General features: G+C 44.3%; 1 protein-coding gene across 1 annotated transcript in view; it reads left to right on the top strand.

Annotated features, from left to right (window-relative positions):
- The first annotated feature begins 314 nt into the window (after nt 1–314).
- The window catches only part of ATERDJ3A (DNAJ heat shock N-terminal domain-containing protein), a 112,579-nt gene continuing 87,304 nt past the window's right edge, over nt 315–25,589 (top strand). Inside the window, exon 1 of the mRNA XM_087670514.1 lies at nt 315–588. Coding sequence (XP_087526640.1) covers nt 496–588 — 93 coding nt within the window. The 5' untranslated portion in view covers nt 315–495. The remainder of the gene's footprint in view (nt 589–25,589) is intronic.

Genomic DNA, 25,589 nt, shown 5'->3' with positions numbered 1-25,589 from the left:
GGCTTTGGATTTTAAATGTACGGAACTTCACTAGGGTGGTTGCAAGTAAGCACATGTGTGGTTCTTTCCTATAGATTAGAAAGGTCACAATTACATGATGTTCTTCATTTTTTCAGTTCATTTAAAAAAAAGCTTAGGTTTAGTGGAATTCCACCTTGATAGAATTAAGGGGTGAGAAAATCTTAAAAAAATGTGAAGGATTTGAGTGGAACAAATTTCAAATATAGGCATTTTACCTCTTAAACTTCCCATAGGAAGGTTTTCAATTTTTTTCTCCGTAGAACATCATAATTGAATTAAACCGGCGCTCGAGAGTAAATGTATGTAATGCGGGAGGGACCAGAAAAGAACAAACGAAGCAACTAGAAGCGGAGGATAGTCGCGACTCGCACGCAGCACTGACCGATCGAAAACAAGCACGCATCTTCGGGCGACTATCATATTTACTCAGTTCTTTGAAGCCTGAGACAATCAATTCCGATTGGACTTGTAGATATGGCGATCGGCTGTCGGAGTCTTCCAATGAGGCTTATGCTCGTGGTCGTGCTCATCTCCCTTGCCGTAGCGGAAGCTAAAGACTTATATAAGGTATGCGAGGCTATGGTTGAGTTTCCATCTTTATGCCATTATTCTGTTTGCTCCAATAGATGGAATCTACGTTTTACCATGATCTATCCGTTTCAAGAAATGAAAGACTGGAAGCTACATACTCAAAGAACACTGCGCGATGATCCCGAAAACAAATGCATGATTCGGGTCATCCCTGAAGCTTCTAAGAGTGGACTTGGTTTATCTGCTCACAAAAGGAAACGGCTTCAAAAACGCATCACAACAGTTTCTGTTACACAAGTCCAGGCCATGAATGAGAAAGCCCTGAACTTTCTAAGAGTTGAATTGGTTTATCTGCTCAGAAAAAGGAGCAGCTTCAAAAGCGCATCACACAACAATCTCTCTTACACAAGACCAGGTCATGAATTGCCGATCATCTTGCTCTGGAGTGTGATCGATAAAACCTTACATTCATGTGTTGAGCCTTTCATAATCCCCTTCAGCGTAATGAGGCCCAGACACATCCGTTGATGTCTTACCTAGTTTGGAAGGCTTCCGTTTGGATTTCTCAAATGTACAGCCTATGCAAACCTAAACATCTTCGTTGAGCCACCATTCTCTTGACCCTGTCTAACTTTGGTTGCCCACTATTAATTTCGGTATTACCTTTCTGATCTACGTGGTAGTTTGCTCCTTTCTATCATCACAATTTCTATCATGTCAATGTGATAGTGTCTCCCCTTTAAAATGGAAGTACTAGTTTGGCTTGTACTTGCAAATATTATTGGTATGATCCACATCCAAAGGAATGTCAATGATCTCATTATTTGGCTACTGAACTGCATGTTCAGGTTGATGTAATACATTTTCAGGCTGCTGTAATTCATTTCCAGCATGCTGATTTTGTTGCCCAAAATCTTTATCAGCACCCTTTGCCACCCATTTTTATCTAGCTCAATAATGATACGTCGATTATCATAAAATCAAATGGAGCTGAATTTTCAGTGACTTGATGGCTATTCAAGTGGTTGATAATGCTGAAATTTCAATTTCTTTTTGTCCAAGTCATTAGATGTGGCATTTGTCAACAGCTTTGACTCATTAAATACCACATCTTGGTTGTGTAGCACCTTATTCATACTTGGAACCCAAACTCTATAGCCCATTTCACCTTCATCTCCATAACCCATGAAGATGTCTCAATGGGATTTCATGTCAAGTTTGGTTCTGCTATCAATAGGTACATATACATAGCATACATAGCCAAAGACCCTTAAGTGGTCATATGAAGTAGGTTTGCCAGACCAAACCTCTTCAAGGATGCTACTTTTAAGTGTATGATGTGGAGATTAGTTGCAAATATGCATTGCAGTTTTAAGTGCCTCTTCCCAAAATGATTTCGGTAGATTAGCTGTGGAAAATATGTATCGAATTCATTTGCTTAGTCATACCATTAGATGATGGATTACAAGTGTCAAAATGACTAAGTGACCAGAGAAACAGTAGGGTTTGCGAGGGAAAACACAATGTATGTACGGCAAACATTGAGAGAGAAAAGAAACATAGAAGATGAAGAAAGATGAATCATGGTGATGAAGTGAATCTGATACAAGGGTGCCGAGCACAAAGGAAGCCCTGGAGTGCAGGAAGACTACCGAAAGAGCCTCTGAGTCTGCAAACGTAGGATGAGGAGGTGTCGCCTAGAGCAGGGAGACTGCAGTCGAAGGGTAAGGAGCCTCTGAATGTGCAAACGCAGGGATCAAGAGTGGTACCCATGAGCATAGAGAGAACTGATGAAGCCTTCGTCTGTAAACGCAAGCCTAATGAGGTGACGCCAGTGCTGGGAGTGATGCCAAGATATTGAAAACATAGATGATGATAGCCTTTGGGAGTGAAATGCATGTTGTGGAGTGACGTCAGAAGGGTGGGAAGTAGCCAGGAACCACATGCAAGGTACAACTGCCTCTGATGAAGGTGACGTCTGCTGGAGAGATGCTAGACGGTGAGGAACCTCCTTGGTAGCCAAACACAAGAAGGTGGAGCCACCAGAATGGTGGAGGATGATGCCAGATAGGGTGGATATTGACGCTAAGATAGTGTGGACTCCAAATGCAAGGTGTAGGAGCACAAAAGATGCTGTCGCCAACAATGGAGGATGGATGCTAGCTGAAGAGGAGAACACTGCTACCATAAATGTAGTCAACTGGAGATGAAGGCTGGCATTAGGAGAGTGTGGAGATGGTGGTAGGAGAGGAGAGAGAGATGATGGAAGAGAGAGAGTGTTAGAAGATTGATGAAGAGAGTGGGAGTAACTGACTGAAGGATTGGTTGTAAGGAATGAATGAGAGTGGTCTATAAATAGATATAGTCAGTCTAGGGTGGCGCCCCTTTTTGGGGCTGCAAACCCTAAACACAAAACGCAAAAATGCAAATTGTGGGTGAAGGGTTTCTCAACACCCCCTCTCAGGCCCAAAAAGGGGAATAAAAGAAGAGTGAGGTGGAGATGCAATGCTACATGTTGAAGAATGCTTATGCAGCAGGTGCCACTTGGACAATGTCTCTCATAGGAAAATTGTTTACTTGCCTAAGTGCCCTAGTATAAAGATGATGAAAACATGCAATGCATAGGAGGAATGTCGGACTGTGTGGTGTTGAGAACCATAAGGATATGTCCGTACTCGATCTCGGGAGGTGGCTCCATGTTGACTAAGGGACGAAGAAGATCCACCCTATAATCTAAGAATAACACTCAAAAGAAACCTTTGAAGATAATTAGGAGATAGGATGAGTTGTAGAACCCGAAACTCAACCTTGGAAGAGAAGCCACTAGCTCCGTGACTCCATGCTAGAAGGAATATGAAGGCCAAGCCACCAAGTCGCTACTGCTGAAGACCCAAGGGCCTTGATCTAGGCAGATCCTCTAGATCCTGGGTATGAGTAGAGAAAATGATTGCTCAAAGGAGAGTCACTCCTCGAAAGTGAAAGTTGGTGGTGTGTAAAGAATTTCATGGCACATAGGGTTCCTCCTTGAATCGGAAGGGGTAGAAGTAGAAGCCCCCTTTGAAGCCGAAGAAGAATTGGAAGTCCCTTCTGAGGGCGAAGTAAGAAAATCTCCCTTTGAATCCCAGTCTGAGAGAGAAAGGGAATCCAACCACGCATGGCCCACGAACTGCGAAGTATTAGATGATGAAGTGCTGTCGGTCGTGTCAAAGAGGGTATTTGGGGCTCGGAATAAGAAGCCGGAAAGCACCCAAAAGTGGCCTCTTGAACTTGAGTGGAAGAGGGTGGAGAAGGAGGAGGCTCAGGATGAGCCATGGGTGGGGAACAGTCGCAAGCTCTCAAGAGAGTGGATTGTGGAGGAGATGTGGGCCATGGAAGCCACTGTACCCGGAAGTAGGTGGAGGAACCCTTCGCACACTGGGGTAGTCTCCAGGAGGGCTTATCGCCTTGTAAGGTCTTAGAGCCTCCGTGTGCTCGAAAGGACTTAGTGCACGTCTGTTGCGGCTTATTGCCTTTTGTATAATACTTTGATAGCCGATGCAGAATGATCTCTGTGGCCCAGAAAAGAGAGGTGACACAATGAGTGCCTGGTGGAAGACACTGTCAGAAGTGGAGCAGCGGTGGAAGCACAAACATGTGCTGAAATAAACTGCTGAAACACAAGACAAAAAGAGAAAAGAAAGAACACGATACAGATGAGAACTCAGATGTATGCACGGGAAATGGAATCCATATATCTGAACACGAGACAGTCGCATACAACAGTGAGTCACTGGCTGCGTGGGCACTGGCACTGGCTCCTCTCTCCACAGAGTCTGCAGATGGTGAAGATGAAGTGACTGACTGAGGAGGAGCCACTGAGTATAAATAGGCTGAAAAAGTGGGGAGCAATAATGCTGGTCGGACAGCATTTAATGCTGGCCGACTGGTGCATAAAATGCCCCAATGGCATAAAATGCCACACTAGAAAAATACCTAATAAAAATGCCCAGCCTAGATCAAGCTCAGACTCACACATGAGCTGACAAATACTCTGCTAACACCCTCTCTCAGATCATGAGTGATCTGATACAATACAATAGTACAATGAAAAGGGATCAGAAACTATATAACATAGAACCACCAAGTAGAACCATGGATACCCAAGCAGTGGGTGATCAAGCCACCACCAAGGTGCCTCGGAGAGAACCTGATGTCGATGTCGATTGTACCAAACACCTGAAAATAGAGAAGATCATAGCATGTCTCTGTGTCCATCACCAATATCTTGCAGTAGCATATAAGTCCATCCTGTCAAAAATGCCCCTGAACATAGGTGACCATGGATTCCCCGCCTTTGGCCAAACAGCCAAAGTGTCCCCTCATGTGAGCTCCATACGAAAGCCTCCTGCTCTCTGTCAGATAACCAGCTCAGCATGAACCTGGATGTCAATCCCAGCTCCAGGATTTGATTCCGCCAGACTGAAGTCAATGCGTCAGGGACGTCCCTCTCTGGAACCTGTGCACCTGTATAAAAATATAGATGAGGCGCGGCTGCCCCATCTGAACACCCGCTCACACTCCCTCTCTGGCACAAGAGAGTCGTGAGGGATGACCTCATCACCACCACTAGAAAGTAGCCGAGGAAGGGGCCACCAAGCCCTTCCCGCGATCCGAAGAAGAGGATCCCTTCCGCGCCTTGGACTTCACCTTGGGCGGAGGATCTGAGTCGGAGTCTGATGAAGGAGAGGACTCATCGGTAGAGTCAACATCCCGCTTCTTCTTCTGCTCCTTCTTCCTGGAAGCCGCTAACTTCTTGCAATCCTTCCGCAAATGTCCCTTCTTGCCACAGTGGTAACATTGGGCCTTCGACTTCTTCTTCCCGTCACCCCTCTCTGAAGCTACATAAGCCTCACCTCCATAATGTGCCGGAAGCCGCCCCTGTAATCTCAAGGATGCCTCATGCTCAAGAAGCATCGAGGTCATATGTGTAAAACTGACAGGAGTCGTTGATGTCTGCGCCTGCAAAGCATTGGCCACTCCATCAAACTCCGGGGGGAGCTTGTAGAGGACCGTCCCAACGAGATGCACAAACCAAGCTTTCATGACAGCACTCCATGTGAGATAATCAAGTCCATGTAACTTATCATCAGTGGAAGTGCACGGAGGAGCCATATGGAGAGGATAAGAAGAGAAGTAGAGAAGAGATGGAATTTAGAGAGGAAACACAGCCAAAACACAAGCACAGACTACAGAAAAAGAGAGTTCACATGCAAAGAACCCAAAATCTGATCAATAGAAGACAAAATCTGCTGTAGAAAGTCAAAAAATCAGTCAAAAACTGCCAAAAACAGAGAAAACGGCCTGAAATAACAGTCACCTAGCCACGAGAGATGCTGAATCAGCAAAACGCAGGCTGTAAACTGGAGAAAAACAGGTAGAAAACTGTCGCCAGCAGCTGCAGATGAAAAACGCAGGCAGCAGAGGGTGCGTAGGCAGCAGGCGATGGCAAAACTGCAAAAAACGCAGGCTGAAAACAGCCCCAAAACAGGTCGCCTGGCTGCGACAGCAGTCGTCTGATCAGCAGGGGTACAAACCAGTCCTGAAATCAGCAAGAAAACACAGCAGAAACACAAATCCTGAAAACTGATACCATGTCAGAAGTGGAGCAGCGGTGGAAGCATAAACATGTGCTGAAATAAACTGCTGAAACACAAGACAAAAAGAGAAAAGAAAGAACACGATACAGATGAGAACTCAGATGTATGCACGGGAAATGGAATCCATATATCTGAACACGAGACAGTCGCATACAACAGTGAGTCACTGGCTGCGTGGGCACTGGCACTGGCTCCTCTCTCCACAGAGTCTGCAGATGGTGAAGATGAAGTGACTGACTGAGGAGGAGCCACTGAGTATAAATAGGCTGAAAAAGTGGGGAACAATAATGCTGGTCGGACAACATTTAATGCTGGCCGACTGGTGCATAAAATGCCCCAATGGCATAAAATGCCACACTAGAAAAATACCTAAAATACCTAATAAAAATGCCCAGCCCAGATCAAGCTCAAATTCACACATGAGCTGACAAATACTCTGCTAAGAGACACATATACTCCGAGGGGTTGGGGAGCAAAGGTCAAAGTCGGTAGTCTTTGGTGGGATGACCGTTCGTGCCGCAGTAGTAGCACCCAATTGAAGGGCAATCTGTTGGTGGAGACACCCTGGTACCGGTGTGGCAAGATGGAGAAGGGAGGGTGGGAGGGAGAAAAAAGATATATCCCAATGTGCAACGGAAATGATAGAGAAATCAGATGTTGATGCCGAACCTACCATCGGTCTTTGTCTTCTTTGATGAGGAGGATCTTTGTGGCACCTCCGGCTGTGATACCTTGTAAAAATGACTAAGTGGCCAAAGAGACAGTAGGGTTTGCGAGGGAAAACACAGTGTGTATGGCTAACATAGAGAGAAAAGAAACACAGAAGATGATGAAAGATGAATCATGTTGATGAAATGAATCTGATACAAGGGTGCCGTAGTACAAAGGAAGCTCTGGAGTGGAGGAAGACTACCGAAGAAGTCTTTGAGTTTGCAAATGCAGTATGAGGAGGTATTGCTTGGAGCAAGGAGATTGTCGTCGAAGGGTGAGGAGTCTTTGAATCTGCAAACGTAGGGATGAAGAGTGGTACCTACGAGCAGGGAGATAGCTGATGAAGCCTCCGTTTGTAAACGCAAGTTTGATGAGGCGATGCCAGCTGCTGGGAGTGACGCCAGGTGGTGAGGATGAGCCAGATGCTGAAAACGCAGATGAAGACAGCCTTTGGGAGTGAAACGCTAATTTTGGAGTGACGTTAGAAGGGTGGGAAGCAGCAAAGAACCAAACGCAAGGTGCAACTATCTCTGATGAAGGTGATGCCTACTGGAGAGAGATGCCAGATGGTGAGGAACCTCCCTGGCAGCCAAACGCAAGAAGGTGGAGCTGCCAGAAGGGTGGAGGATGACGCCAGATAGGGTGGATGCTGACGCCAAGAGAGTGTGGACTTCAAACACAAGGTGTAGGAGCACAGAAGATGCTGTCGCCAACAATGGAGGATGGACGCCAGCTGAAGAGGAGCACACTGTCACCATAAACGCAGCCAATTGGAGATGAAGGTTGGCGCTAGGAGAGTGTGGAGATGGTGGTAGAAGAGGAGAGAGAGAGAAAGATGATGGAAGAGTGTCAGAAGACTGATGAAGAGAGAGTGGGAGTGACGAACTGAAGGATCAGTCCTCGTAAGGAATGAATGAGAGAGTGATCTATATATAAGGAGTTGTAACCTCTTGTTTAATCCCATTGACATCACAAAACTTATTGAATTCTTCAGATACATACTCTCTCTCGTTGTCTGTTCTTATGCATTTTAATTTTCAGTCCTTTTGGGTACTAACAAATGCATAAAACTTTTTAAAGGCGTCCAATGCCTTGCTTTTTTGCTTAAGCAAGTAAATTCATAGCTTTCTAGAATGGTCATCAATAAAAGACACAAAAAAACAATAACCACTATGAGTTTTTATTGACATGGTACATACATCAGAATGGACTAAATCCAAGATACATGCCTTCCTAGACGCTCCATGAGAGAATGAACTCGTTACATGTTTTTTCAAAACACAGTTATCACAAAAGTCAAGTTTTGAGTTTTTCACATCAACTCTTTCAAGTGAAAAAAGTGCTTGTAAACCCTTCTGGCTCATGTGTCCAAGAGGCTTGTGCCATAACTCCGTGTGTGACTGCACTTTAGCAACTGCAATAAACTTTCCAAGAAGTGCCTTGCAGTGAAGATAATATAGAGTTCTCTTTTTACCACCTCTAGTGACTAGCATAGATCCTTTTTGTATCTTCCACATTCCACCACCAAAGGTAGTGAAGTAACCCTTGCTGTCTAGCTGCCCAACAGAAAGCAAGCTCTTCTTAATGCTAGGTACATACCTAACATCACGAAGGATCAATTCTTGACCATTTTCAAGAGCCAGCTGTATGGTGCCCATTCCTTCAATATCACATGCATGGTTGTTGCCTAGATAGACTTTTCCAAGGTTACCTTTGGCATCTATCACATCCCTTTTAGTGATATACACGTCTTCCACTATCATGGCATGTGGATCTAAAGATGCAACTAACAAATCAACATCTTTATCTTCTTCTATCTCCTTAATAACAACATTAGATACCACATTTACCTTTTCTGTTTCTTTAGGGGTAGAGCTGCCATCCTTCTCATTCTTTTTGCCTTTGCGTTAGCGTGCTTCTTACGTTCTTGCTCCTTTTTATAGTACTTGCAATCGGGCTTTTTATGCCCTTTTCATCCACATTGATAGCAAGTGACATCTTACTGTTTTTCCTTGCTTTTGTTGCGATTTTTATTCTTGTTTGCAGCATTTGACCTCTTTTCAGTTTGTCCTCTTACATTGTAGGCTGATCCATTGTTTTCCCCACTTGCCTTGCATCAATCTCCTCATTAAGAATAGAACCACGCATACCATCAAATGTCAAGTTGGGGTTGTTACTCAATGACACAACCAATGCTTCCCATGAATCGAGCAAAGTCATGAGCAAGAAGATAGCCTTTAGCTTAGAATCAAAAGCTAGCAAGCTTGCATCGTGTAACTGACTTTAAATACCAATGTAAGGATTTAAATGCTCTGAGGAAAGCTTAGACTCATCAAGCTTAAAGTTGACTAACTTTTGCATGAGATGTACTTGATTGACAGAAGTTGTATTTTTATACGTAGCCTTGAGTTTCTCCCAAACTGCATAAGTAGTGGTAAGTCCCTTGATATCAACCAAGATATCATCTGTGACAGCCATTTTAATGTAAGTAATGGCTTTTTTATTAATTTTAGCCCAATCCTCATCTAACAAAGAAACAGGCTTATGTTCTGCCAAAGCATCGTCACAATCCTTCAAAAAAAGTATACCCTGCATACTATCTTTTTAAATATCAAAGCCATTGCCATCAAATTTACGAATCTCAAAAAGATTCTTTGTGTTAGATATAGATGCACTGCCAGCCATCTTCAGCAATTAAAGATTGCAATAAAATGCTGAATACCTTTAGCCAATAGCAAGGTGATTGAATATAACAGCAAGTACACACACTTGTATTTCCAAAGGTGTCCAAGAAGCAGATGTTTTGCTGCATTTTGAGTCCCAAGTCCTGATTACAGCATGTACATGAACCAAATCTGATACATTTACATAAATGACAGCTCCCACTTTAATAATACATCACTAGAATGCGCAAATGCAGTATCCCAAGTGCTGTATATACCATTGTTTCACTGCATAATGAGCATTCAGCAATACATATACCAAGAGAAGTTGCCCTTTTATAACATTTGATACATCTCAAGTCCAAATTTCTCCCAGTCAGCAGTGAATCTGTTGTAATTTCACTGTCTAGGCACAAACTGGCTTAAAATGCATCACCGATTTGAAAAGCCCCAAAATTTTTGTAGTAAATCTGCCCAAGTGCGTTAATTCATCATCCGGTCTATCAAATATGGGCAAATGTTGCAGAAAATTCACAAATTCTGCTAAACCCCCAAATTTCGGGGTCCAAATGTGTGCAAATTACTGTGAAATTGGCTCAACTAAGCAAAATTCCACTTGTGTAAGAAATGTCCCAAAATTTTAAGGCAAAATCACACAATGTCTGCAATTTCTGGGTTAGATGTCACTGTTTTGCACAACTAGCATCAAGTCTGAGAAAAGCCCCAAATTTTCAGGCATAAATCAGCACAGATCTGTGTCTTGTGCTTGTGCATGTGAACCTTCGTTTATAAATAAGGGGCCCACTTGTTGGAGGGAATTAAAAATGTCAAAAAAAAGCCAGAAAATTGACGAATGGCCTAGCTGTTGACTTGTTCACAGGCTGTGTGTCGTTGCTGTTGTCTGTCTTGCCTGCAACCGACGTCACCAGCTTGTTGCCAGTCCCGCTAGCTTGTCGCCAGTCCCGCCAGCTACAGTTCGTGGTTGTTGGCTGCTCTTGGCAACTGACGCCGTTAGAAACCCGTTGCACTTGCTGTTGCTCTATGCTTGCTTGTCACGACTCCCACACTTACTGGTTAGACTGACCATTGATTGACAATGAGTGCCTGTCACGGTCCTCGAGAACACAGACATGTTTATGAATGCTCTGATACCAGTTTGAAGAGTACAAGAGAGAGCACTCAAGAAATGTGTGCAGCAATTGAGGTGTGTAGCTGTTCAGTGTAGTGTGATGAGTGAAGAGTCGAGAGATGGGTGTGTATCAGTGTGGTACACCCAAAGAATAAAAGAATGTATTTATACTTAGGGTACGGTACACTTACACCCGCAAGGGTGTGTTCACATGAGTAATTTAATATATATACGGGAGTAGCGTAAGGGTCTTTACACCCAACATACCAAGTCATCCTCTTCCATCCATTTGGCATCCATTGGTGAATAATTCTGAAATTTCACCAAGCATCTTTTGGAAAATTTGCCTTTGACCTTTCTTTTCCCTCCTGTATGCCAATGTTTGCTCAGGTATCAAAATTTCATCCAGCTCCTCAAGCTTAGGCTGAATTTCAGCAAACATATCCTCTGGCACATCATTATACAAAGGCCTCAACAAATTGATATGAAAGGCATTGTGTATCCGCCAATGTGGAGGTAATTTCAGCTGATATGCCACATCTCTGGTCTTCTCCAACAGCTGGAAGGACCCATAGTATCTCATACTCAACTTCGATACAATCTTTCTCTTTCTTTCATCTTTTTCAGCCTTGCCTTTTCAAAACCCAGCAATACATTATTGCCCTCCGCAAAGTGCAAAGCATATCTGTGGTTATTAGCTACTCTCTTTTATTTTTCTTGCGATCTTTGAAGTGTATACTTTATCTTTGCATAGGTTGCATCTAAGTTTTCCACATAACAATTAGCCTCAAAGAACTTATTCTTGGTTTGCACAATAGGTGGTACCTTCTTGTCACCCTCAACCACCTCAAATGGAGCTTTGCCTGTGAAACTATGCATTGTGTTGTTGTAAGCAAACTCAACCAAGGGCAAATACGGCTCCCATTGTGTTTTGTGGTCTAAAACATAGCACCTCAAAAGATCTAACACTATGGAATTTGCTTCCTCAGAGTGAGCATTTATTTGCGGATGGAAGGAGGATGAGAATTCTCAAACAACCCCTTCCAAAATAAACTTGTCATTCGAGGGTCTTGATCATTAATGATCGACTCTGACATACCATGATACTTAAAGATGTGCTGCAAAAAAAATCGTGCCATATGATCAGCCTTTATTTTCTCTTCACCAGAATAAAATGGGCTTGTTTGCTAAACTTGTAGATGATAGTGTTAGAGTGAAGCAATGCGGAAGCAAATGACCGTGACAAAGAGTGAATAGAAAGAGAAGAGAGAGAGAGACGGTGAAACACAGAAAATCTGTAGTGAAGAATGTTGTATAAGGATGCAAAATTATACATGGGTGTAGAGAGAATATTTGCGCATGTCTTCGCCTTGAGGACCTCGATCTCCGTCAGCCGCAAGTGCTTTCTCTGTCACTAGTAGGTTGAAATCTGTCAAATACAAGTGTAGAAGTCTGCTGGAAACTCAGCCTTAAAAGGTTGAAAAGAATATCTAAGAAAATGCCCAAAATAGCCAGGTCGGCTGCATTTAATGCAGCTGATTGCAATCGGACAGTCCGACTGCAGCCATGTGGCAAAATTGCCACGTGGCACTGTTGAGGTGGTAGGAGATGACTCTCAACACCCCCTCTCAGATCCTGGATAAGGGAGCAAATGTAGGGATCTGGAATGTTGATGAAGTAAAGCTTGGAAAAGTGCCTTCGTAAACAAATCTACAAGATTGTTTTGAATTTTACAGTACTCCACATTAATGGTCGCATCTAGAAGCTTTTCCTTGTTGAAGTGATATTGGATCTCTATGTGCTTCGTTCGGGCATGGAATACGGGATTCTGTGCTAAGGCAATTCAACTCTCATTGTTGCACTGCAAGATAGTAGGACGAGTCTAGGGGCAGCAAAGCTCCTCCAACAACTGTCAAAGCCACTCAGTCTCACGTGGTAGAAGACGTAGCCCGATACTCTGCCTTAGTTGAAGGTAGGGCTACCGTGGGTTGCTTCTTGCTACTCCAAGAGATAGCACCAACACCGAATGTAAAACAATAACGTATAGTAGACCGCCTTTGATCCACATCGCTAGCCCAATGTGAATCACTCCAACTTGCAAGAACAAGATCAGAAGCACCTGTACTTGTTGGATAGAAAATCTCGAGGTCAAAGGTCCCCCTTAGAAACCAAAGTATCCTTTGAGCAACCTGCCAATGCACCTGTTGAGGTGCACTCATGAACCCAACCAAGAGACCTAGATCAAAACATAGATCAATCCGTGTGTTGAGGAGCCAAATATTCAATTAGTTGATGGTAGCGAGTAGCATCCGCCAAAGGAGAATCTACATGTGAAGTGGCCTTCCAGTTTGGATCTATAGGAGTAGAAATGGACCGACAATTCTCCATCTTAAAAGTCACCAAGAGCTCTTGTACATATCTCTATTGAGAGATGAAAATCCCTCTCTGAGATTGATAAATCTCATGGCCCAAAAAGAAATGGAGAAGTCCTAAATCCGTCATCTCCAACTTCTAGTGTAGGGTTGCCTTCATCTCTTCGACCTTCTGAAAATGGGCACCTGCAATAATCAAGTCATCAACATACAAAACAAACAACACACGACCTCCCTCGGAAGTGTGCACATAAAGTTGCGGATCGGCCCTAGAGCGCCGATATCCCAACTTGGCCCGGAGAAACGAATCAATCTTCTCGTTCTAAGCAGGCGGAGCCTGCTTCAGGCCATACAAGGCTTTCTTTAACCTGTAAACCTGCCCATTTGAGGAACTAAGGCCAGGAGGTTGCTCTACATAGATCTTCTCCTTCAAATCACCATTCAAGAAGGCCGACTTCACATCCAACTGAAAAACAGGCCATCTCCTATGACCAGCCAAGGCAAGTATAGCACGAATAGTCGCCATGCGAGTTGTAGGGGCAAAAGTATCATGGAAGTCAACACTTGGGCGCTGTGCAAAACCTTTAGCAACAAGGCGAGCCTAGTGTTGCTTGTTCAAAGAGCCATCACTATGGTACTTGGTCTTGAAGACCCATTTGACACCAATCAGCTTCTTATGAGAGGGATGAGACACAAGGAGCCAAGTGCCATTTCGCTCAATAGCCTCCAACTCGGCTTCCATCGCCTTCCGCCAATGATCAAACTGTAAAGCCTCCTTCATTGATGTAGGCTCTCTATCCTGCATAACACAGGACATCAAACAGTAGTTAGAGCAAACAAGCTCCGTAGAATGTGCCTGGTGCCTTCGTGACCTCCGCGGTCCATCCTGCGGTTTCCACTCCTCAAGGACCCCCTCGATCTCGGAATCAGAGTGTGTTACAGGTCCAACGAGGAGGAGGTTGGATCTCTTCTCGGTGCTCCCCATCTATTGAAGACTCGGGTACATCCATTGGCGGGTGCTCCATTGGGGTAGCTGGTGAAAAAGAAGACTGGGAATTTGAATAAGAATCTCATCGAGAGGCTTTGGCTCCAAAGGAACTCTTTTGGGAGCCCTATTCTTCCTTGGATCTCCAAGTACGGGGTGCTTCTCACCCCCCTCTGTGGCCAGAACTTCCACGAACTGCACATCTCGGCTCGCGTAGACATCTCGCTTTACGGGATTATACAAGCGATAACATTGGGACTGAGAGCTGTAGCCAACAAAAAGCAGGGCAGTAGTAGCTTTTTAGCGTTTCTCGCGATGAAACTCTGAAATTTCTCTCTCTACGGCATCCTCTCTTATATCCCATCTATCTCTTAAGTTGTCTTAGCATTTTTCAGTAGTTTGAGCCATTGTAGGAAGAGATTTTAGTCAATCTTTGTTGTAAATCCTAATTTACAGCAAAAATTAGGGTTTTGATAGTTGCCTTGGGATGTGTGTTTAGAATTGAGGGCCTAGACCTTGAATTCTAGTAGTTGAAACTGAGGAATTTTAGGAAGATTCAAGAGGCCAGCTAACCAATATGAGATTTGGGGTTGAATTTGTCTTTCAAGGAGTAGGGTGAAGGCCAATCCCTAAGAAAACCAAGGGGAAAATTGATTTGGAGGCTTGTTGATCAGTTTTGACAACAAGAGGCACTTGGATTAGCAGAGGAGATGAGAGCATCTTAGTTGTACTCCTTCCATTTGCAATATAAGATGAAATACCACAAGGGGCGCTAGTTTTCGGGCCAATCGGGTGTCCAATGTCCAAGATTAAAGTGGTAAAGTGTGCATTTTTAGTTTACATGAATTTTATGCTTGCTATAATTAGTACTTAATCAAGTTATTTACCACCCTATCCGAGGAGGAAGGTTGGTTTCATGGTTCCATTGTTGGCACTTCCATTTAGCCAGTTGTGGATAGCTCGTGCATGTAGTAGATCTTAGATGTATTCTATATGCATTTAAGGTACTGTGCTGATAGTATGTCTGCCATGAGGTCACTACTTAGTGTACTGGTCAGTGTGAGATGTGATATATGTAGATGAGTATGAGTTTCACCCGGGCATTAGAACTATATTTTTGCATCATTTATGATCAATTTGACATGAGTTTTTACATTAATTTTGAGACAAAAATTTGAATAATTTTCAGCTTAGTTTTTGATCAGTTTGAGAACCATTTATGGTCACTTTTGGGATCTGTTTTGCATCAATTTTTGCATTAGTTACTTATTAGTTTTTACAATGAGTTCGTGATCAGTTTGGGGCCACATTTGCGAAATCATGTGAGGGGCATTATGGAAGAAAGTACTTAAGAGTCCCATGTACGCAAGAATGCTTCTATTCTCTTTCTCATCCTCTCAGAGCTGCCATGCATCCTCTCCTATCTCCCGTATAGAATTTGAATGATCTCTATCCAAATCCTTGATAGATTCTCCACTATGGATACATTCTAAAGGTCAACGACATGTTTGCATGTGGAAGTCCATATGTACCAGCCTATGATACTGGTAATTAGCTCCCATCTATGACAGTGTTGCTTGGTCCACTACATCTATGAATAATCCGGAGCGGGGATCTTGCTTAAATGCTGTCCAATGATGAGAAAATGAAATCTCCCTTAAATATCCTGATAACTACATGCTGGGCCTCTATCTGTGACCTAGGCTACATCCCCCCGACTTGCCACCATGGTCTTTGCTGTGTTGTGGAATATCATCCTGAGAGCTCTCCTCCATAATTCCTAGGCTCTAGGACAATCCCATAGGTAGTGGCTCTGTGTCTCCTCTAGCTCGCTGCATCTCATACATGCCATTGGGTCCCTGCCAAAGGCAAAAGCTATAATAAGTTATGTTTGATAGATACTAGGTGGTACCCGGTGTTAGATTTGGACCTAGACCGATTTATTGGCTACTAATGTCAGTGGTGACATTAGAGACTAGGCATTGATTAATTAATTAACACTGGTCTAAGGGTCAATTACTGCTCAAGGATACTTGGAAGACAAATTGGCCTAGCCAATCTAATTATTGGTCGGTGAAATTGATTTTCTAAGCACTAGAATAATTATGAAATTAATTTTAATCAATCTAATAGGCTGAATAATGCAGAAAAAAGAATTAGAAGGTTGCCACTTGGCAAAACTTGCCCATGCGAGTGGGAAAAACGATTTTAGGGGGTAGTGGAAGTCTATTCTAGCTATTGTGAGAGAGAACAAGGTTGTCTAAGAGCAAGGAGATGTTGCTAATGTGATTTACAGCCACGATGGACCAGTCCTATGTATGTGACAGCAATTTGAAGCCCCCTAGGAGTAGGTGACAGCAACCCAAGGTTTTGGTGGAGATGACAACATATAGGATGTGGCAACAGTCTTTTTGGTGGTCCGAAGTTGTAGGTGGCAGCTTTCATTGTTGTTTGAGTAGGGCAATAGTAGTTTTTCAACGTTTCGCGCTATGAACCTGTGGAATTTCTCTCTCTACAGCATTCTCTCTCATCCTTTAGCCATCTCTCGAGTTATCTCAACATTTTCTAGCAGCTTGAGCCATCAAAGGAAGAGATTTCAGTCAATCTCTCTTGTAAATTCTAATTTAGAGTAGAAATTAGGGTTTTGACAACCGTCTCGAGATACATGCTCACAATTGAGGGTCTAGGACTTGAATTCTAGCAATTGAAATTGAGGAATTTTGGGGAGATTCAAGAGGCTAGTCAACCAATATTAGATTTGGGGCTGAATTTGTCTTTCAAGGAGCAGCATGAAGGTCAATTTCCAAGCAAACCAAGTGGTAAATTGCTTTAGAGGCTTGCTGGTTAGCGTTGAGAGCAAGAGGCAGTTGGATTTGTTTGAAAATGGCAGCCAGCTATGGAGAGAGAGAGGAGAGACAATGACAACAAGACAGTGAGCTCAAGCATAAAGAGAAGAGTGTACTTGCTAGAATAAAAGATAGAGTGAAGGTACAACTTATGCTTAGGTCAAGGGTTGACCTAACCAGCCTTCCACCAACTAGCTAGAGTTAGGTTTAACTTACTCTAGAACCTAGTGTCACTACTTTAAGTTTCTAAGACACTAGGTGTACACACCTTATATTGACACTTTAATAAGTGTCCACACCACACAAATTACATTGGGCGCTGCCTATAGAATCGGCAAATTCGAACACCCTCGTGCAGTGCCAATGTGATGAAGTACAATGATGATCAATCACCAATGGGGAACAAGTTTAAGGACTTTCTTAAAGCCTTAAACTTCTCGTGTGGTAGTGCCTTGGTGAAAATGTCAGCAATATTTTTTTGTGTGGGTACATACATCAAGCTGATCGCTCCTGCATAGCATCTCTCTCTGACATAATGGTAATATACCTCTATGTGTTTCATGCGAGCATGAAACACAAGATTTCGTGCTACTGCAATAGCGCTCTGACTATCAAAAAGAATGGGTGTAGGACCCTTCAATGGTAAATGTAGATCAGCCAAAAATCTATGCAACCATACGCATTCCACTGTTGCTGTGAAGGCTGCCTTGTACTCAGCCTCACAAGACGAGGTAGCCACTTTAGGTTATTTCTTGCTTAGCCATGAAATGCACGAACGGCCTGGAAAGAAACAAAGTCTACTAGTAGACTGCCTAGTGTTTGCATCACCGGCCCAATGTGAATCATTGTAAGCCTGTAAGTGCAAGTCTCCCCCCTAGTAAATAATAATGCATGTGATTGAGTACCTTGCAAATATCTGAAGATCCGCTTAAGAGCTTTTCAATGTATGGTCCGTGGGCTATGCATATACCTGCTCATATGAGATACTGCATATTGAATGTCAGGGTGTGTGTTGAAAAGATAAATAGGACAGCCAACATCTTGGCTGTAAATTGCAACATTAGACATCTCTTCACCACCATGCATAGATAGCTTTAAGCTTGGCTCCATAGGAGTGCACATAGGTTTGCAATCTTGCATACTAAACCTATGTAACAGCTTATCCACATATTGTGACTGTGACATGATGATACCATGCTGATTTTGGGTGAATTGAATCCCCAAATAATAGTGTAGGCAGCAAATATCTGACATAGCAAATGCATTTTTTAATTCAGCCTTAAAATCTGCAATTTTTTATTCTGTAGGTCCCGTGAGCAGCATGTCATCTACATAAAGAATAATAATCAGCAAGTCCCCCCCCTCATTCTTTATGTATAGAGTGGGAGAAGTTGGACTATTTTTGAACCCTTTGCTAGCCAAATAACCATCAATTTTGGAGTACCATGCACGAGGAGCTTGTTTGAGACCATAAAGAGCTTTATGCAGCTTGCATACCATGTGCTCTTTCCCTTTAACCACAAACCCTGGAGGTTGTGACACATAAACATCCTCATGCAAATCCCCATCCAAGAATGCTGCCTTTGTCAGAGTGCAGCGATGCAGAAGTGTAGGACAAAAATTGAGAGAGAGTGAATATAGAGAGAAGACAGAGAGAGAAGGAGACAGTGAAACGCAGAAAATCTACAGTGTAGTATGTTGTATAGGAGTGCAGAAATATACACGGGTGCAGAGAAAATATCTGCGTGTGTCTCCGCCTTGAGGACCTTGATCTCCATCAGCCCACGTGCCGTTAGTCACAGCAGGCTATCTCTATCAGATCTCAAGATCAGAATACGATTAAAGTGCTGGAGTGGAACTGCTATAAATAGCAGTGGGAAAATGCCACGAAAATGATAAAAAATAGGGCGGCTACATAAAACAGTCCGACTGCTGCTGTCCTTGACCGGCTGTGCTGACGTGGCACTGCTGTCCGACTAGTCTGTCTATACTACCTGGTGACGTGGCATCCTGCACTGCCGTACTGTTGACGTGGCACTTTTCCGTCCAGGAAATGTCTCTCTAATATCCCCTCTCAGATCCTAGACAAGACAAAAGATTGAGGGATCTGGCATGTCAAGACAAAAGACTGAGGGATCTGGCATGTCTCCGAAGAAGAGCTTGGGGAAGCGCCTTCGTGAACAAATTTGCAAGATTATCCTCCATCTTGTAGAACGCCACATCAATGGTTCCATCCAGAAGCTTCTCCCGAATGAAGTGATACTGGACCTCAGTGTGCTTTGTCCCAGCATGGAATACAGGATTTTGTACCAAGGCAATGCAACTCTCATTGTCACCCTGCAGAAGAGTAGGACGAGTTTGGGGGCAGCCAAGCTCCTCCAACAATCTCCAAAGCCACACAACCTCATGTGGTGGAAGATGCGGCCCGATACTCCACCTTAGTAGAAGAAAGGGCTACCGTGGGCTACTTCTTGCTACTCCATGAGATAATGCCTGTATCCAAGGTAAAACAGTAGCCTGTAGTAGACCTCTGGTGGTCCACATCTTGCCAATGCGCTTGTTTGGGTTTACTCATGAACCCTGCCAAAAGACCCACAACAAAACAAAGATCAACATGAGTGTTACAGTAGCCAAATCAAGGATCCAATCAACTAATGGTAGCGGGGAGCATCGGTCAAGGGAGAATCTGAGTGTGAAGTGGCCTTCCAGTTTGGATCCATACGAGTAGAAATGGTCTGACAAGTGTCCATCTCAAAAGTCACCATGAGCTCGTGAATGTATCTCTACTAAGAGATAAAAATCCCTCTCTAAGATTGATAAATATTGTGACCCAAGAAGAAATGAAGAAGCCCCAAATCCATCATCTTGAACGTCTGATGTAAAGCTGTCTTGGTCTCTTGGACCTTCTGTGCATGATCCCCTGCCAGAATCAAATCATCAATATACAACACAAACAACACATGACCAGCCTTGGAAGTGTGCACATAAAGTTGCGGATCGGCCGCGGAGCACCGATATCCCAACTTTGATTGAAGAAACGAGTTAATCTTCTCGTTCCATGCATGCGAAGCTTGCTCGAGGCCATACAAGGCCTTCTTCAACCTGTAAACTTTCCCATTCGAGGATCCAAAGCCAAGAGGTTACTCAACATAGATCTCCTCTTGCAAATCACCATTGAGAAAGACCGACTTCACATCCAATTGATAGACATGCCATCTCCTATGGCAAGCCAAGGCAAGAATAGCTCGAATAGTCGCTATATGAGCAGTGGGGGAAAAAGTATCATGGAAGTCAATGCTTGGGCACTGAGCAAAACCTTTGGCAACAGGCAAGCCTTGTGCTTGTCCAAAGAACCATCGCTAAGGTACTTGGTCTTGAAGACCCACGTGACGCCAATCACCTTCTTGTGAGAGGGACGAAACACAAGGGACCAAGTGCCATTCCTCTCAATAGCCTCCAACTCGGCTTCCATAGCCTTCCACCAATGATTAGACTGCAAAGCCTCCTTCACGGAAGTGGGCTCTCGATCCTGCATAACACGGGTCATCAAACAATAGCTAGAGCAAACAAGCTTCGTAGAATGTGCCTGATTCCTTCGTGACCTTCGCGGTCCATCTTGCAGTTCCCACAACTCAAGGACCCCCTCGATCCTTGAATCTCGAAGTGTGTCACGGGCCCAACGAGGGGGGGGGCTGGACCTCTCCCCGCCGTCGCTCTCCATTTGCTGAAGACTCGGGAACATCTATCGGCGGAAGCTCCACTAGGGTGGCCAATGGAAAGGAAGACTCTGAATCAGAAGAAGAATCTCCATCAAGAGGCTCTGGCTTCAAAGGAATTGTCTCGGGAGCCCAACTCTCCCCTGGATCTCCAAGGACGGGGTACTTCTCACCCCCCTTTGTGGTTGGAACTTCCATGAACCGTATATCTCGGCTCGTATAAACGTCCCGCTTGACGGGATCAAACAGATGATAACCTTGGGAGTGGGAGTTGTAGCCAACAAAAACCTATCGTTCAGAAGCTGCCTCAAACTTGTCATGCTGCGTCTTCGGGATATGCACATAGGCGTCACACCCGAAGATCCGGAAATAAGAGACATTAGGCTTAGTCCCAAAGTAAGCCTCAAAAGGTGTCATGCTGTCAATGGCCGAAGTGGGATATCGATTGAGGATGTGAACTACAGTAGCCACGGCCTCGGCCCACAAAAACTGAGGTGTTTGTTGGCGCTCCATCATGGTGCGCGCCATCTTGATCACACTTCTGTTTTTCCCCTCCAAAATGCCATTCTCTTGAGGAGTGTTGGTGTTAGCAAACTCTCGGTGAATGCCCCTATCTGCAGAAAAACGAGCAAACTCATTAGACATAAATTCATCGCCCTTGTGTGAACGCAAGGTCTTTAGTCGCCAACCAGATCGGTTCTCCTCAAAGAGAAGCCAATCCTTGGAATGAAAGAAAGCCTTCGACTTCAATGCCAAGAAATAGGCCCATGTCATCCTGCTGTAGTCATCTACGATCAACATAAAGTACAAGCTCCCCTTCAGAGACTCGGTCCTCATCGGGCCACAAAGATTCGTAGAGACAAGCTCCATAGGTGAAGTAGACTGCCTCAAAGCTTTGTTGGGAATCACATTCCGATGTAGTTTACTACGAATGCGAGACACACATGGCTGATGGCTCACCACTATGTCCGGCAAACCTCGGACAAATGATCCTCGCGACGCCTTCCTAAGGTACTCATAGTTTAGGTGGCCAAACCCAGCATGCCATAGCTCGGACTGTGTCTGAGAGGTAAGAAGAAGAGAGGTAAGAGCTGTAGAAGATTTCAATTTGTAGATGCTGTTCTCCTCATACCTTGCAGAGGAGAGAATCTTCCTTGATCCACGATCAAGGACTTGAACAACGTCACTATCAAACTCCACCAAGAGGCCAAGAGAACAAATCTTATGGACTGAAAGCAAATGATACCCCAAGCGTGGCACATGCAACACCTCGGAAGTATGGGTACCGCCACGTCCATCTGGAATGAGCATCTCACCCTGCGCAGCAATAGACATAGAAGAGTTGTTTCCAATGAGAATCTGCCCACGTGAAGGTCTCAAATGGGCAACACCAACGGGAGAAGGAGTCATGTGCCGTGAGGCACCACTGTCCACGATCCACTCTTGAGCTTGGGGAGCTGTCATCGCAGCATCAGAAGTCTTCGGTGTAGAGTCCTCAATGATTACTAAGTGTAGAAAAGCAGCTGATGAGGGTGCAACCACCGCTCTAGAATCCTTCGTGTCCTTCTTGTCTTTGTTGGAGCAATCCTTCTTTCAGTGACTGGTCTTACCACAAATATGGCAAGTCAATTCCTTCTCCTTGTCCTTCTTGGATTTGTTATCCTCGTTTTTCCTCTTTTGGTTCTTTCCCTTCTTCTGAGAGGCTTGACCAACCAATGCCTCCGATTTGAAAGCATTCTATCCCTTCAACTATTCCTCTTGGTCTAAGACCATAGGAACTAACTCTTCCCATTGAAGAGTTGACTCCTGCCGTGATGCAATAAGAGCGAAATAAAAGGTACCGAATCGTGGTGGTAACTGGGACAACAAAGTGATCGCCATTTCTTCAGAGGAAATAGGCTTCCTTGCATTTTGAACCTGCATCTGAAGCTGCCAAAGCTTGTTGATGTGTTCCCGAAGCGAAGAAGACTTATTCACGGAAAAGGTCCGCATCTGCACCTCCAAAGAAACCCTCTTCATCAAGGTCATCCTGTTATACATCTGCACCTCCAAAGAAACCCTCTTCATCAGGGTCATCCGGTTATACATCTGGTCGAGCTCTAACCATATCTCTCGAGCCACCGTCAAGTGCTCGATGTGAGCTATCACGACTGTAGTGCAAGACAGAAAAAGAAAAGAACGAATCTTGACATTCAGTTTGTCCCAATGAGATTGGGCCTTAGTCAACTCCGCACGAGCATTGGAAGAGAGCTTGGACTCATCTCTTACCAAGGGCCTGTTAATTTCCTCTATCACAAGCTCCGCCAAATCATAAGACTCCAGAATGGCCAACCTCATCACCCGTCAAATGCAGTAATTGTCACCGTCAAGCTTCTGATTTGATGGAAGAGCCGGTAGGACAGGCACCTTCTTGTCCATGATCGCCTAGAACTCCAAATCAGTCTCTGTAGACATGTTCACCTGCAATGCTTGCACAAACACAAAATCAGCCCCCTCTGACTGTGTAAATGCAGCCTGTTAGGGCTGTTTCCTCCGCTTCTCGAACCTTCTTCAGCCGCCGGAGGCGATGAAAATGTGAATTCTGCAGTAGAAGGCCTAAAACACAGCCTTCCTCCCCTTCAAACAGCAATAACCTGCAGCAAATTCACCAGTTGGACTCCTTTCTTGCACGCCTACACTTGCTTCAGCCTTGTTCTGATGTGTAGCCCTCCTGCTCGCCCTCGAATGCTGAAAACACACCCTTGTGTCGCGCTGAAATCTTCTCTTCAGGTAGGTTCTTCAATCGGTCAGTCTGATTTCACTGCTCTGATACCATGTCAGTGTGCAGCGATGTGGAAGCGTAGGACAAAAATTGAGAGAGAGTGGACACAGAGAGAAGAGAGAGAGAGGAGACAGTGAAACACAAAATCTGCAGTGCAGGATGCTGTATAGGAGTTTAGAAATATACATGGGTGCAGAGAAAATATCTGCGTGTGTCCCCACCTTGAGGACCTTGATCTCCGTCAGCCCGCGTGCCGTTAGTCACAGCAGGCTGTCTCTGTCAGATCTCAAGATCAGAATATGATCAAAGTGCTGGACTGGAACTGCTATAAATAGCAGTGGAAAAATGCCACGAAAATGATAAAAAAATAGGGCGGGTGCATAAAACAGTCTGACTGCTGCTGTCCCTGACCGACCGTGCTGACGTGGCACTGCTGTCCGACTAGTCTGTCTGTACTGCCTGCTGATGTGGCATCCTGCGCTGCCGTACTGCTGACATGGCACTCTGCTGTCCAAGAAATGACTCTCTAACAGTCTTAATGTCCAACTATGTACTTTCCAGCCATAATTTGCAGCCATTGCAATCACACATCTCACCGTACTCATACAGGATGCAGGAGCAAAAGTTTCTTCATAATCTATGCCCTTCTTCTGTGCATAGCCTTTTGCTACCAACCGTGCTTTGCACCTGTCAATTGTACCATCAGCCTTGCGTTTGAGTTTAAAAACCCATTTTGTGCCAATGGCCTTCTTGCCAGGTGGTAAATCCAGAAGATCCCATGTAGAGTTAGTGGCAATAGAGTCTAACTCATCCTGCATGGCCTGCATCCAATGTACATCTTGCTGAGCTTCGTCCAAGGAAGTAGGTTCATCATCATCCAATAGTGAGCTCATAAGCACATGCTCATCACAATCATCTACTTCCGTAAAATCAATCAAATGTGCCCCCCTTGCATCATTTGCTGCATTTCTAGCAGCCCTTCTAGTGCACTGAGGTATAGGAGCATCCATTTTACTCTCCTGGAGAGTCTGTAACAACCATCTTGGGACTATTTTGGCTGCATTTACAGCAGCCCTTTCATGCTGTACTGCTTCTTCTAGTGCATGTGGCAAACCATCATCGATACCTTGCTGTTCATGAGCATATGGTGCAGCAACAGCCCTTTCATGCTGTACTGCTTCTTCCAGTGCATGTGGCAAACCATCATCGATACCTTGCTGTTCAAGAGCATATGGTGCAGCAAAAACTTGCTGTATTAAGTCTGTCTTGCCATTTACAGCAGTCACAGACTCCAAAGTAGGTGGCAAAAGACCCTCAAAGACATCACCAATGTCATGGGTGGCTGGCATATGAAATTGATAATGTGAAAATGCAGCATTTTCAGCAAATAGGACATCCCTACTGAGAAAGACTTTCTTTGTGTGTGGATCATACAAGCGATAGCCCTTGCTCTCCGAACTGTAGCCAATAAATATGCATTTTACAGCCTTGTCATCAAGTTTCCCACGAAGCTCTTTCGGAACATTTGCATAGGCTATGCAACCAAACACCGGAAAGTAGTCTACTTTGGGTTTCTTGCCATGCCAAACTTTGAATGGTGTGATCGTCTTCAGTGCCTTAGTGGGTGCACGATTCAACACATGATTTGCACACTGAAGGCCTTCTAGCCAAAATTTATGAGGTGCTTTTTAGCATACAATGAGTTATCTCCATAAGAGTTCGATTCTTCCTTTCAGCAACACCATTTTGTTGAGGAGTCATTCTAACAGTGGCTTGATGTGTAATGCCATGATTAAGCAAATAGGTCTCAAAAGCACGAGACATGTACTCCCCCCCTCTATCTGTGCGAAGTATCTGCACTTTTAAGTCAGTTTCAGCTTCAAGCTTTGCAACAAGATGTTTGAAATGCATGAATACATCAGATTTTGCCTTCAGCCCATACACCCATGTATACCTAGAGTAGTCATCGTAAATGTAACAAAGTACTGATGACCTCCAAGTGCACGTGTCCTCATGGGACCACAAACATCAGAGTGAATAAGCTGCATTTTTCGTATAGCATGCACTGCACCATCCTTTTTGAAGGCAAACCTATGCATCTTGCCCAAAATACATCCCTCACATGCATGAGGAGGTGGAGTCTCGACTGGAGGCAATGCATCTACCATATGACACCTCTGAAGGGTCATTAAACTCCCAAAGCTCATGTGTCCATAGC

Source organism: Lygodium microphyllum, chromosome 28 (assembly GCF_053477565.2).
Source record: "Lygodium microphyllum isolate KBCC chromosome 28, Lygodium_microphyllum_v1.1.10, whole genome shotgun sequence".
Classification (NCBI taxonomy): Eukaryota; Viridiplantae; Streptophyta; class Polypodiopsida; order Schizaeales; family Lygodiaceae; genus Lygodium; species Lygodium microphyllum.
Note: the sequence above shows the minus strand (reverse complement) of the source record. Positions and strands in the feature narration are given on the sequence as shown.